The sequence below is a fragment of the Lissotriton vulgaris genome, chromosome 3_1 (assembly GCF_964263255.1).
Source record: "Lissotriton vulgaris chromosome 3_1, aLisVul1.2, whole genome shotgun sequence".
Taxonomy (NCBI): Eukaryota; Metazoa; Chordata; class Amphibia; order Caudata; family Salamandridae; genus Lissotriton; species Lissotriton vulgaris.
The window spans coordinates 1,744,641,460-1,744,656,889 of record NC_141689.1 but is presented as its reverse complement, the minus strand read 5'-3'; the positions used below and the strand labels follow the sequence as shown (position 1 = coordinate 1,744,656,889).

General features: G+C 41.7%; 1 protein-coding gene across 1 annotated transcript; it reads left to right on the top strand.

Annotated features, from left to right (window-relative positions):
* The first annotated feature begins 350 nt into the window (after positions 1-350).
* Positions 351-13,324, top strand: LOC147728395 (uncharacterized). The gene is made up of 2 exons (XM_086963791.1): positions 351-1,390; positions 13,057-13,324. Exons 1-2 carry the CDS (start codon positions 351-353, stop codon positions 13,322-13,324), a joined length of 1,308 nt encoding a protein of 435 aa, XP_086819917.1.
* The last annotated feature ends 2,106 nt before the right edge of the window (positions 13,325-15,430 follow it).

Sequence of the window (15,430 nt, the reverse complement as noted above, 5' to 3'; positions counted from 1 at the left end):
CCTTCTCTTGACCTTTTTAGAAAGTCATTGAAAACTTGGCTTTTTATTAAAGCATACCAGTAAGCTCTGTTTCTGATTGCTGACAGCCTGCTATTTGATTTAGGCGCCTTGACGCCCATTGGGCATAGCTGCGCATTACAAATGCCATTTCATTCATTCAGTGCTGTTTTAGTATTTCTGAAATTGACAGAGCTTTCACGAGTTTGAAGACAGAGGAGATTTAGACTTTTCGGAGAGTGTATAGAGGGAATCAATATACTTTAAGGTTGCTTTCAAAGAATAGTGATTTGATGCATGTTTCATTTCTATTAATTGTGTTTTTGTTGATCTTAAGGATTGGAGATTAGAATATGTCGGAGGTTAATGCAATAACTCAAGCTAATTTGAGTATGGAAGAAAGGATAACGCATATGTTATCTAAATTTCCTAGTGATTTAGATAGTAAAATGGATAAAAAATGTGAGGAATTCAAAAAGAGTAGTGGGTTTTCTTCTCAGGAAGAACATTTTTGGTCTGCAGGTGAACCACAAGTGTTGGAAAAGAAAGGTGGAAAAGTAAGCAGGAAACGTAAGAATGTAGAAGCAGATGGTTTTAGTGGAAGAAAGGCAAAAGCTGCTTATCAAGACTCTGGACTTTTGCGTAAACGTGAAAAACAAGCTGGTGTCAAGGACACACATGGTGACCTAGTAAGAGGTCAGGATGGTAGAAGACATACTACCATATTATGTGATGAGTCATTGGGTAGTGCAGAAATAGAGTTAGGTTGTTCATCTGATTTCGATTTGGATGTTGAAATCATGGATAAAGAGAAAAGCTCAGAAGCAAAAGAGAAGTTAGTTGAGAGTGCTGGTGCCATGGATCCTTTGGGGGAGTCCATGTTTGATCCTATGATGATTCAGCACCAATTATCCCCAGGATCGAGCCCAGCTCCTCATGTTGCAGACTATGTCCTGTTGTGGCTTCGAAAGCAGATTCCAAAGGACATGAGGTTGAGGCTCCGTTCAGTGTGTCCTAGACCAAGTTTGGCAAATAAGATTGCTTTGACACCTGAGCTAGATGGAAAAATTATTGCGTTTGTTGCAAAAGGTGGAAGGGATCCTAAGAAAGGATTGGATAAAGGGTTAAAAATGTGTCACAACAGACTACTTGATTTATCAGGGCTACTTACAAAAATATTCGATATAGCTGAAGAGGTATATGTTGAAAAGAAGGAACTGGACATAGAGGAACTTAGAGAGTGGATTCAAAGGGCGGTGTGTTTGTTGGGAAATGCTAACACCGCAATTTCAGTTGAAAGAAGGAAGAGTATTCTCTTAAAAATGGATCCAAAATTGGTAGAGTTAGCCAAAAATGAAGGTGGATCTGAAGCGAATGGAATTAATGCTTTTTGGTGAGGCATTCATAAAAGAGATGAGCAAGTATGAGGGTGCTTTTAGTTCTTTGGAGAAATCTCAGAGAGATATTAAGAAAGTCTTTGACCAACGGGTTTTTGGCAGGGCCGGGAGAAGTAGAGGTTGTTTCCCAGCCGTGGTCAAGGGATCACAAGGGCCTCTTTTGCGAGGGGATATAGAAACTACAGTTACGGCTATCAACAACATATATCAGCTATCAACCCGGAGGATTCTATCCTCAGAAGGAAAGAGGAAGTTCTAGGGGAAATAGAAGATCAAGAAGGTCAGGTAAGAGGAGACCTTTTTGTTACCCATGTAATGTTGGGTGGCAGACTTGCCCATTTTACAAGAATTGGTGTATGTTAACAAGAGATCCTTGGGTGTTGCAAACGGTTTTAGGTTATCGGATAGATTTCATAGAGGATCCGGTACAGGTTCGTTGCCCACCAATGATCAGGTTCAATTCGAAACTGTCAGGGTTCGTAGTAAAAGAAGTAAGAGAGTTGCTAATGAAAGGAGCGATTGTAGAAGAATTGGAAACGTGTGCAGGGTTTATAAGCAACATTTTCTTGGTAGAAAAAAAGAGAAAGTTATGAGACCTGTGATAAATTTGAAGAGTCTGAACGACTGGGTAGAGTATCATCATTTCAAAATGGAGGGGTTGCATATGTCGAGAGATGTGCTTCAAAAAGGGGATTGGATAACTCGTCTGGATCTGAAAGATGCTTATCTGACAATTCTGATATGGTCAGAACACCAGTGATTTTTGAGGTTCAGACTGGGAGGAAAAATATGGAAGTTTGTTTGTCTCCCCTTCAGACTTTCCTCAGCCCCATGGTGTTTTACAAAATGCTTCGTCCGGTTGTTGCATTTTTGAGAGAAAGGGGGATTTGTGTGATAATTTATTTAGACGACATTCTGGTTATGGATCAGGAGAAGAGGAGAATGGTAGAACATATAAAGTTAGCTGTGAATCTTTTGGATGGTTTAGGATTTATTGTAAACAGAGAGAAATCTTGTTTAGTTCCAAGTCAAGAAACACAGTTTTTGGGTTTCAAGATGGAGACTATTCAAGGTCAATTGAGGTTACCGCTAGACAAAGCAAAGAAAATAAGGAAGGAGATTCAAAGGGTTTTGTCTTTGGATATTATTTCTTTGAGGATGCTGGGGAGCATTGTAGGTCTTTTATCTTCAACAATACAACCTATTTTTCCAGGACCTTTAAATGATCGTGCTCTTCAGAGGTTGAAGGGCAGTCATTTAAGGCATGGTATGAAATATTCACAGGTGATTACTCTTTCTGGAGATGCAAACACAACAGGTGATGGACCGAATGTGGATCAATGTCACACACTCACCCCAGTCCAAAGATCTGGGCCCAAATCCATCGTTTTTTTGCACTCCACATCGCAAAAAAACCATGGATTTGGGCCCAGATCTTTGGACTGGGGTGAGTGTGTGACATTGGCCCACATTCGGTCCATCACCTGTTGTGTTTGCATATTCCGCCCTGGGTGCGCTGGGGATGCCCAGACGTGGGTCCCAGGCACTCCACACCACTGGAGTCAAGCTAGCCGGGCTGATGAGAGGTGTTACCTCGAAACCGGTCCGGTCCTCGGATACTTGATTCCGTTCTGGGAAGGACATGGCTTTTGTAGTTCGGACTGGACTGTTCCCATGGGGCACAGGGTCAGAGCTGATTTGCATATCGCCATTGTCTAACCCAGGGTGGTGTGGAGTGCAAAAAAACGATGGATTTGGGCCCAGATCTTTGGACTGGGGTGAGTGTGTGACATTGGTCCACATTCGGTCCATCACCTGTTGTGTTTGCATATTCCACCCTGGGTGCGCTGGGGATGCCCAGACGTGGGTCCCAGGCACTCCACACCACTGGAGTCAAGCTAGCCGGGCTGATGAGAGGTGTTACCTCGAAACCGGTCCGGTCCTCGGATGCTTGATTCCGTTCTGGGAAGGACATGGCTTTTGTAGTTCGGACTGGACTGTTCCCATGGGGCACAGGGTCAGAGCTGATTTGCATATCGCCATTGTCTAACCCAGGGGGGTGTGGAGTGCAAAAAAACGATGGATTTGGGCCCAGATCTTTGGACTGGGGTGAGTGTGTGACATTGGTCCACATTCGGTCCATCACCTGTTGTGTTTGCATATTCCGCCCTGGGTGCGCTGGGGATGCCCAGACGTGGGTCCCAGGCACTCCACACCACGGAGTCAAGCTAGCCGGGCTGATGAGAGGTGTTACCTCGAAACCGGTCCGGTCCTCGGATGCTTGATTCCGTTCTGGGAAGGACATGGCTTTTGTAGTTCAGACTGGACTGTTCCCATGGGGCACAGGGTCAGAGCTGATTTGCATATCGCCATTGTCTAACCCAGGGTGGTGTGGAGTGCAAAGAAACAATGGATTTGGGCCCAGATCTTTGGACTGGGGTGAGTGTGTGACATTGGTCCACATTCGGTCCATCACCTGTTGTGTTTGCATATTCCGCCCTGGGTGCGCTGGGGATGCCCAGACGTGGGTCCCAGGCACTCCACACCACTGGAGTCAAGCTAGCCGGGCTGATGAGAGGTGTTACCTCGAAACCGGTCCGGTCCTCGGATGCTTGATTCCGTTCTGGGAAGGACATGGCTTTTGTAGTTCGGACTGGACTGTTCCCATGGGGCACAGGGTCAGAGCTGATTTGCATATCGCCATTGTCTAACCCAGGGTTGTGTGGAGTGCAAAAAAACAATGGATTTGGGCCCAGATCCTTGGACTGGGGTGAGTGTGTGACATTGGTCCACATTCGGTCCATCACCTGTTGTGTTTGCATATTCCGCCCTGGGTGCGCTGGGGATGCCCAGACGTGGGTCCCAGGCACTCCACACCACTGGAGTCAAGCTAGCCGGGCTGATGAGAGGTGTTACCTCGAAACCGGTCCGGTCCTCGGATGCTTGATTCCGTTCTGGGAAGGACATGGCTTTTGTAGTTCGGACTGGACTGTTCCCATGGGGCACAGGGTCAGAGCTGATTTGCATATCGCCATTGTCTAACCCAGGGTGGTGTGGAGTGCAAAAAAACGATGGATTTGGGCCCAGATCTTTGGACTGGGGTGAGTGTGTGACATTGGTCCACATTCGGTCCATCACCTGTTGTGTTTGCATACTCTTTCTGGAGAGGCAAGATCAAAATTAAATTGGTGGCTAAGGAATATGGAGGCATGGAATGGGAAAGCAATTTTTTGAGTGAATCTGGAATTGATAATAGAGTCGGATACAAGTTTAACTGGTTGGGGGGCATGTTGTGGTGTAATTTCAACAGGAGGAATGTGGACTATAGAGGAGAGATAAATGCACATAAATTGTTTGGAGCTGTTGGCAGGTTCGTTTGCAATAAAGGGGTTCACAAAAGACAAGGCCAAATGTTCAGTTTTGCTGAAGATGGACAATGTTTCAGCAGTGAGATATGTGAACAAATTGAGGTGTCTGAAATCAAGGGATCTAGCAGATCTTGCTAGAGTTTTTTGGGATTATTGTCTGAATCAGAACGTTTTGGTTCAAGCAGAATATATACCAGGTCAGAGGAATGTTCGAGCAGATTGATATTCGAGGAATCAAACGGATTCCAGCGATTTGATGTTGGACAGGACAGTCTTTTGGAGGATAATGGAAGCGTGGGGTCATTGCCATGTGGATCTGTTTGCAAACAGATGGAACACTTAAATGGAGACTTTTTTCAGTTGGCGTCCAGATCCAGATTTAGCTGGGATAGGTGCTTTCAGGCAGGATTGGAGGGGTCCTCGACCTTATGCTTTTTCTCCTTTTGTGTTGATAACCATGGTGACATTGTTAGTATGCAGGTGGAAGGAGACAGTGGTATTAATAACTCCCCTTTGAAAATCTCAAGTTTGGTATCCCATCCTTTTAGAAATGTCGATAGATTGTCCAATCCTACTACCAATTTTTCTAGAAATTCTGAGAGGAGCTTTGGGAGTGTTTCACAAGTTAGTAATTTCAGGTCAGTTGACTCTGATGGCATGGAAAATTTCAGGAGAGTCTGGGAAATGCCGGGACTTTCGAGTGAGGTTTCTCAATGTATTAGGAAATCCTGGGGTCCAGGAACAAGGAAAATGTATAGATTAGCATGGCAAAAATGGCTATGCTGGTGTGTGGAGAGGGATTACAATCCTGTTTCAGTTGATGTTGTTTATGTGGTAAATTATTTAGCATCTTTGTTTGCCACAGGTTTAGCGTATAGAACTATTAATTTGCATAGATCAGCTATTGCTGCGGGACACAAGTTGGTTAATTGTCTCCAGTTGAATCCACAAAAAAAGAAGTGATGCTTATGAGGAAAGCTATGGATGTCTTGCAAGAGGACTGGTGGCCGGCTCATTTGGGCCTTGCCCCCCTAAACTGACTGTAAAAAACCTGGGTCTAAAATTGGATTGGGTCCTGAGTATGAAAGATCACATATCGGCCACGACATGCTCGTGTTACTATGGCCTTCGCCACTTGATAAAAAGTCTACATACATACACATCTCCCACCGTAGAACGTTAGTACAGGCCATGGTAATCAGCCGCATGGATTACGGGAATGCTCTGAAGGCGGAAGTAGGAGAGGCACTACTGGCCACACTTCAAGTAGTGCAAAATACGGCAGCCAGAATGATTCTAAATCAACCTGCTGGTTCATCTTCGGCTCCTCTGTTGAGGGAACTGCACTGGCTGTCAGTAAAGAAGGCTATCATTATGCATACAACTTTTAATGCAGACCCAAGCAGCCGCATACATTGCAAAGAAATAGTTCCATGTTAGAACGTTATAAACCAAACAAAAGGCATGAGCACTAGGCAATCAGCCTCTTTTAAATGTGGTGCCAGGAAGAAAGGAAATGTCCAATAAACTCCAATGAAACATCAAACTTGAAGAAGGATGACGGATGAATAAACCATCCAGGACCATTCCACCAAGAACACGAAATCATGAGAGATTATCTGAAAAGGAAAAAGGAATGAATGATTCCAAAATATAAGCAATAAAGAGCAGATTTGCAAGGAATATAATGTAAGTTAAACATTCAGATAAGCATATTGAAGAGGAAAAAACATCATAATCAAAGTCAACCACCCAGGGAAAGGGTGGGAGGGATAATGATAGCTTTCAAGTCTTTAATGAAATCCAGATTCTCTGGTCATGTTAATAGGAGAATCGCAATTTCATTACAAGACCGGAGGCTACCATTATGCATGTTGGTAGCCATGTAAAACAACATCAGACATATGAGACACAGGTTTGCAATAATGATGAGTAAAAGTCCTAGAATTAGACCAATCAGAAGCCTTGAGGATATCATCCAACTTACCACCTGACCAGAATGACTTACTGGCCATTGCGCCTCTGATAGAATGCGGTTTGAAAAGATTCAGATCGATACCTGCAAGGTTCATGACAATTTTCACCCATCTTGCAATAGAGACAGAAGAAATACCTTTGTGTGTTTTAACAAAGGAGATAAGTAATTGATTCACACCAAGAGGACGAACAGAGCTCATTCTCAGATTGTATTCTTTCATACAGTGAAAAACACAAAGTTTAGTGCAAGTGTCAAAGCGTGGGTAAAAAATAGAATCAGACATAGTCTTGGTTCTTCTACGCAATTCAAATTTAACTCCAAACATATCATAAGATCTATAAGAAATATCTAGAGCTTTAACATCAGAGACCCAACGACAGGAAATCAAACAAAAAAGGGTAGCTAGTTGGATAGAAAGATTCTTCCTGCTCAGAAGTGAGTTAACTCAGGCCAACTACAGAAAAGGTTGAGAATTAGATTAACATCCCATAGAGATTGATATCTAGGTCTTGGATGTCTTCTAAGTCTGATACTCTTAAGTATTCTACAAATAATAGGATTTTTACCTACCGTCTTACCGTTAATTAGGGAGTGGTCAGCGGAACTAGCAGATCTATAACAATTAAGGGATCTATAACTTAAACCTCTATCGAATTGTTCTCCAAGAAAATCAACTATATCAACGATAGGTGCCTTCACGGGATCCAGGTCCCTTTTCAAGCACCAACGTAACCAGATTTTCCAAATATTGTTGTATCGGTAATGTGTGCCAGGGGCCCAGGACTCTCCAAAATAGAGTTGAAGCTGTCGACGAAAGTCTTGCGAGATCGTTGGATCTCCTGACACCCTCCAGGCAAGAAGGTTCAAATTCTCTGTTTGGACAAGAGGGCGAATTTGACTGTCTACGTCTGTAAGAAGGTCTATTAGAGAAGGAATTAGGAAGGGAAGATCATAGGTTAGTTCCAGGGCAGTAGGGAACCACGCTTGAGATAGCTAAAACGGGGTTATCAGGACAATAGAAGAGCGTTTTGTCTCACTTTCTGAAGGACTCTCTGGATCATTGCAAATGGAGGGAAGGCATAAGCATTGATCGCTTCCCAAGATTGGAGAAAAGCATTTACTGCCAGAGCACCTGGGTCGGGCATCCAGCTGAAAAAAGTTTCCAATTGGAATGTTAGTCTGCTCGCAAAGAGATCTATTTGGAAAGGGCCCCAGAAATGGTTGAGTGTGTGGAAAACAGTTTCCAGTCGCTGTAGTCTAAGAGGAACCTCGAGTTCCAATCTGTAGAAAGGTTGGATTTCCCCGGGAGATATTCTGCTCTGAGAGAGATTTTGTGTTCCAGGCAGAAAATCCAAAGTTTCTTGGCTAGGTTGGAGAGGTCTTCCGATTTGGTACCACCCAAACGGTTTATGCAAGCGACAGCGGACATGTTGTCCATTTTCAGAATAACTGATCTGCCTTGAAGATAGTGCTTGAAACTCATCAGAGCATAAAGCCCTGCGGTTAACTCTAGGTAATTGATGTGGTGAAAAGATTCCTCCTGAGACCAAATCCCTCCAGTGTTCTGATCCTGGAGACAAGCACCCCAGCCGTGAAGGCTCGCATCTGATTCCAAAATAAAATCTGGTGCCGAACCAAAGATCGCTCTCCCATTCCACCAGGTCAGTTCTGAGATGGCCTCTTGGTTCAAGGAAATGCGATCCTCGTACCAGAGTCCTGACCTCAGTGCTCTTGCTTTTATTCTTTGAAGGGCTCGATAATTTAAAGGGCCCAGAAAAATTGCCCGAATGGAGGAAGAGAGAAGGCCCAAGAGTCTGGTTAGTTCTCTCAAAGAGAGATTTTGATGTTTCAGGACATGTCTTATCTCTTTCCTGATTTTGGAAATTTTCTTCGAAGGAAAAAGGAGAAGGAAGTTCGTGGTATCTACGGTGAAACCCAGGAATTCCATAGTCTTTGAGGGGATTAGTATGGATTTCTCCTTATTTATGATAAAACCCAGGTTTTCTAAAAGGTCTACAACAGTCTTTAGATCTTGGATGATTTGATTGTAATCTTGAGACAAAATAAGGATGTCGTCTAGATAGATGATGAGACGAATACCTTTTTCCCTTAGAGATGAAGCAACTGCCCTCATCACCTTGGTGAAACACCAAGGGGCTGAAGAGAGGCCGAAGGGGAGGGCCTGAAATTGAAAAAAGATGTTTTTTCCAAATAAAATGAAGGAAGGGTTGATGTTCTTTTGCCATAGGAATGGTAAAATAGGCATACTTTAGATCCAATTTGACTAACCAGTCTCCTTCTAATAAGAGGTGTCTGAGAAGATGGATGCCCTCCATCTTGAAGTGTCTGTAAACAAGGTATTTGTTGAGTTCCCTCAGGTTTATGACAGGTCTCCAACCTTTGTCCTTCTTTTCTACAAGGAAGAGAGTGCTTATAAATGTTAGAAATTGCATAGGGACCTCTATAATTGCACCTTTCTTGAGCATTGAAGAAATTTCTTCCTCTATTATTTTTTCCTGATCTAAAGTAAGGGAAATTACTTTGGGAAGTGACTTCTGAACAGGAGTCTGGATGAAATCTATAGAAAAACCGATTACGGTATTTAAAACCCAAGGATCTTGAGTGATAAGTTTCCAGTTGTGGTAAAAGAATCTCAGTCTTCCACCTACCTTTGGATTCGAAGAAAGGGAAGGGTAAGCAGTACTCACTTTGAGGGTTGGTGTCGGTAGAGGTTCCTCTCGCCCTGAATCCTCTTGAACGGAAGCCTCTTCCTCTTGGGGGGTAGAATTGAGTTGGGTAGGGGGTTGATATCCTCTTCCACCATAACCCCTAGATCTGGATTAGGGCCGTCGGTTGAAGCGGCCGGAAGATTGGCCCTTTCTTCCGGCCCTTCCAAAAAGGTTATTCAAATTGAAGACTCTCTTCATGTTTTGATGTGCTTTATCCAAAGCAATAAATGTAGAGACGTGTTTCCCCAGACCTTTAATTAGATCTTCTCCGAAAAGTAAGCCTTTTGGGTTAAGAGAGGTTTCTTTGTCAGCCAAGTCGCTTAGTTTAGGGCTAATCTTGGTCAAGACCACTCTTCTCCTCTCAGAATTGAGGCCTGCATTAGCATTGCCTAATAAAGCAAGAGCCCTTTGACTCCAACCCCGGATGAAACGGGTGTCAAGAGGGGAGTTATTAAGGTAGCTTTCTTCTGCGGCATCAATAATTTTAGTTAATGGACCTAGGATGTCTAGAACTTTGTCTTGGCAGATGTTAAGAGATCTTTCCAACCCTTTTCGAGGGTCTCTGCTGAGTTTAAAAAAGTAGGTAATAAGTTCTGGGTTGAGATTTGGGGTCTGGCAAACTCTATCCTCGATGGAAGGTCTGGAGCACTCGGCTCTTAAAAGGTTGCGAGTCTCCCTCTCCAAGGGATTTCTTAGCCATTTAGTAATACATTTACATACATGATCGAGGGGGGTCCATTCGGAACTCCTTGGATGTTTAATATTAAAAGGAGAAAACATTTCTTCTCCTTACGGGTCTATAATACTATCTTTAGATGAAGATGGAATAATATCACTAAAGAGAAGGGAGTCAATATCTTGATCATCCTCATCAAGGTCAAGGATGTATTCATCTGGCAATTCTCAGGCATTGTCGTTGTCATCATGAATAAATTTGAGATCATTCACATGATCTTGAGCACTTTGATAGTTTGTGCCGCGAGGGACACCCAAATATTTTGTGCCGCTAAGGACACCTTTCAATTTTGTGCCGCTAGGGACACCTGAGGTATTTGAGGTGCAGAGACCTCCTGAAAAATTCGAGGTGCTGGGACCTCCTGTGCTCTCTGGGGTAAATTCAATATTTTTGTTTTTCTTGTACCTCTTACCCCTCATTTCAGTGTTTAGATCGTTCTCGTCCGTTAGGTCATCTTCAGGGAAGTCATCCTCTTGAAGGGGAAACGACCTTTTAGAAAACATGACTTGGGAGAGAGTTGAGAACATGCATGATCTCATTTCCTTATGAGTAAGGTTTTTTATAGCCTCATTATTGAAATCAGATTCAGCTGTGTTAGCTTGATCTGAGTCTGAGTCAGACATAGTGATTAAATATATAAATTAATGTTGTCTGTATATTCTTGGTACATAAATATCAAATATTCCCTTTTTTATATATATATTATAGTTAAAACAGATATCACTCCTTTTTTGTATTTAATTTATTTATTTATTATATACTAGACAAGGGGAGGGTCCAGTAGGCTCAAAAAAGGGGGGGAGGCGAGTTAATGGGTAGAAATATACCAAAAAAGGGGAAAATAGAGTGTTAAATATCTCGTTATTCAAGAAGATGCAAGCAAAGAGACATCTGGTTCCAGCTGATCGAATACGCGAGCAACTGAAAGTTGTGCTCGAGCATTGGAGCAGCCGGCTTGAAAGGTAGAGGAAAGTTCCCTGGCAACGGGCCTACGCAACACGGGCGTTGCCAGGGGGAATTCCTCAAATATATGGGGAAGATTCATGAACATGAGTCGGTGCGTAAGTCTCCGATTTATAGGGTACCAGTTCGCTCCAAGAGTTAGGTAAGGAGTTGGAGGAGCACCACGTACGTTGTGAGCAGACCCACGCCGCGGGGAGAGCAAACGCTGCGAGAACAGTGTACGTCGCGAGCTAAGCGCGATTCAAAAGACACGTTGTTAGATGAAAATCTACATTTTGTGTCCTACTCAGCTATGGCAGATATTGTCCCTTACCCTCTCCAGACGTCTATTGGAGTATTATGAGTAAAGGGTCTCTGATAAAAGCACGACTGAGTTACTTCAGTATCTAAAGTTAAAATAGTGCCTTACCAAATCATTGGGCGCCATGTAGTGTAGTTCCTATATTCCCAATAGGCTCTGCGCATTGGAATAATATACACTATAGATTTGACATAGGACTGAAGTCAGTATGTCTCTATCGAGTACATTAAACTAAATTGTGTGTGTGCCAGCTAACTCAGAGGTCACTAGAAACGTTCTCAAATAAACAAGAAGGTATTAGTCTCTGACAACCGCATAAACATGACAACTTTGTTTCCCCTAGAACCGGAACAATATCTTCAGAGTCGTGGAAACAATAGATAACTATTTCACTCAGTCAATCGTGCATGCTTCATTTCTACAGAGTTTTGCACAGAAATAGAGAGACGGGCGTTTCAATAAAAGGGTTTATTGAACAGTCATCTTTCTCATGCAAGTGAGGTGAACTGCTACAATTGTTAGACAGAATGCGAAGTATAATGCATACAGCATGAACAGTAATATAAAATAATACTGTAATAGCATGGTCTGTTGCTATGACATATATAAAAATAAATACATAAATAACACAGGTTAAAATACTCAACTGGTGCTTCTAAAATAAGCCTACCCCAATGTACCTAACGTAGGTCTAGAACCAGGGAAGAAGTTGGTGCCGTCTTTGGTTATAGTTTAGTTCTGCCAAGAATTGCCAAAGGTTTCTCTAGGTTCTAATCAGCTCCATACCTTAGAATGAGAGAGGTCGGTACCTCTTTTACGGGACTCGATTTCCCAACACCCCGCAAGGGGAGTCAGAAACACTGGTGCTGGATTCTCGGCAGGAGGATGACAGCTTCTGGTGAGTGCGTCAGCTGGGGAGTTGGCTTCCTTCGGCACTTGCTGTAGCGAGCTGCGTCGTGCAAGTAGGTAGTCAAACTGCACCGGACTAGACCGTGCTTTGCCATAGCAAGTGAAGGTACATTTATACCTTGAAGGTGGTTAGGAATGCCAGTATTAACGTAAACGTTGGGCATATGAAAGTCATGAATGATCCTCTAATGAATAGATGGTCATGCATAATAAATGAGTTCTTGGAGAAATCAATATCCAAGCAAGGGGAAGTCCCTAACGGTTAAAGAGTCTGGCTTTCCAAGACCTCGTTGTGACGTAGATGAACGGAAGTAAGTAGCCATGCCTGTATTTGGGTAGCATGGACTATGCCTAAATAAGGACTGGATTTCTATGCCTATATAAGGGCAATGTGTATTATACCTATATAAGGGCATGAATCGGGAAATGCATACAGACTCTAAATTGATACACAACAGATCAACATGTGAGTCAACATCTGGAAGTAACAGACACTAGTTCAGAATCTGATACAGAGAATTAAATAAGCAGAATTCCAGATTCGGAAGCTCGACCTGTAAGTCGAAATCTGGAAATATCAGACACCAGTTCGGCATCTGCAGCAGAGACTGAAATAATCGAAGTTCCAGATCTTGAAGATCAACCTGTAAGTCGACATCTGGAATAATCGAACACCAGTTCGTTAGCTGAAAAAGAACAGTTTGAAACTGGTGAAGGACAATTTAAGGACTCTGCCAAACAAACAGAAAATTCTGAAAGACAAACTATTGATTTTGAAACTGGTGAAGCAGAAATAATTCACAATGAGGATGAACAACCAAGTACAAGCTATGGTGAAATTCCTCCTGAAAGAACTGAAAAAACAAAAGAGGATAAAAATTCAGACGGACAATCTGAGATCATGAGGTTTAAGGTAAAAGGGAAAAAGGAAGTGACAAAGGTTTGAAACAGATTTGGAGGAGAGTGAAGGAGAAATAGAACAGAGGAGAAGTCCAAGAAAGTGAGCTTGGAAAGTTGAATGGGAGATAACAGAGACTGAAAATAAAAGGCAGAGAAAAGGAGATAATTGGCCCAAAGAAATTTAAAGACTGAAATTTAAAATAATAAATGTGAATAAAGGTAAGGAGCAACAAGTGAATGAAATAACAAGTCAAGAAAGTCAAACAAAAGAGAATAAAGGACATTTGCAAAGACCAAAAAGAGTAAAAATACCTAATCTGAAATACAAATCACCTGAATGGACTTATATTGCACTGCCTGATATTGAGGAAGTGGAAAGTAGTCAAGAAAACCAATGTAAAAGCTGTGAGTAAAAAGGACTAAAAGTGAAGTGTTTTATACTGAAAGACTGAAGAAGCTAAAATAAAGAAAAGTGACAAAATTAAAGATGGAGAAATGAAAGAAAATTTGAAGGACTAAGCAATAAGCTAAAGGGCGGTTGGCTCAAAGGACATACTTTAAAGTGTGGGGAATTTTTTTCTTCTTAATATACATATATATATATATAAATATATATATATATATATATATATATATATATATATATATATATATATATATATATATATATATATATATATATATATATATATATATATATATATATATATATATATATATATATATATATATATATATATATATATATATATATTTACCATCTGGCTCCCTTCCTCTCCCGTTAGGCGCTGCTTGCTTTTTGGCCACGTTACTCCTGCAGTTGAGCCCAACTGCTAACAATTTCAACAAAGTTCCCCGATCTCGGGGAGGCGTGGAGTCGCAAAGAATTGGAATCATTCGCTTGTTATAGTGAAAGTATTTCTTTTATTCTATCAATCCAGGGGGTATCAAAACAAAAACAACCAACGCGTTTCGACAGCGTCCGCTGTCTTGATCACGGTCAGTTTGTGCTCGAAAGCTCACAAGTTTTAAAGGAACAAAACCAAACAATAATGGTTACACCCTTGTGGGTGTGTTCGAAACATTTTACAGGTCACATGGTATATCGTGATAATGATCGGAATTCTGGGTGTTGTAGTTTTTCATATAGTCAGTCAAAAAAAAACAATTTTTAAACGAGTTTGTCTACATTCGAATGACAATTCATTAGAAAACCTTTGTAATGTGATCTGAAATGTTCGAAAATGCTGTCCACTTTTAACAAAGAGTACTGCCCTCCAGTGGGCGAAACAAAGAGTACTGCCCTCCAGTGGGCGATTTTAACTGATTCATGGCTTGATTTAAATTAGAATCTTTATGAGTTGTGAGCATATCAAAAAGTGAGAAAAAGTGATAGGGGTGAAACTTAAAGGGTACATAAATTTAAAATTAATTAATATGGCAAGCAGGATGATATAAGGAAATCAAGTTTTAATCAAAAGTCATGTTGATTCTCAGAGATGTATATACAATTCTTCAGATTGGTTTAGTCCATACGGAGTCATAGTTCTGAAGTTCAATATGTGTCTGGACTCTTTGCGTCTAAGAAGTTTTTCATTGTGACTGCCCCTTGCTGATAGGCTCATTGTTTCCATACCCCAGAAGCGTAGTTGTTTCCAGTCACCATTATGATTTGCTTTCATGTGTTTGGCAACTGCATTGCCCCTGTCCTTATCTACCGTTGCTCGTACATGTTCCAGAATGCGCTTTTTCAGCTCACAAATGGTGCTGCCGATGTACCTCAATTTACATGGGCATTCAATCATGTATATAGTATATTTGCTATTGCATGTTATGCATTCTTTGATTTGCCAGATCTTGTTATTCGGCATTGGTATTTCAGTTGTAGGCTTAGCAATTTCGCACACTTTGCAGTTGTAGCATTTTATGAAACCTTTTGTTTGTAACCATTGTTTCTTTTTTGTAGTTTTTTGAAAGTGACTGTGGACTAATTGGTCCTGTAAGTTTCTGGCCCTTCTGTATGTTATTACAGGGTGTTTGCCCATTATTTTGCCTATGATTGGGTCTAATTGCAAGATTTTCCATTTTTTTCTCAAAATTTGGTTTATTTGTTTAGATTCTTTGCTGTAGTTCAGAATTAACCTGATTGGTT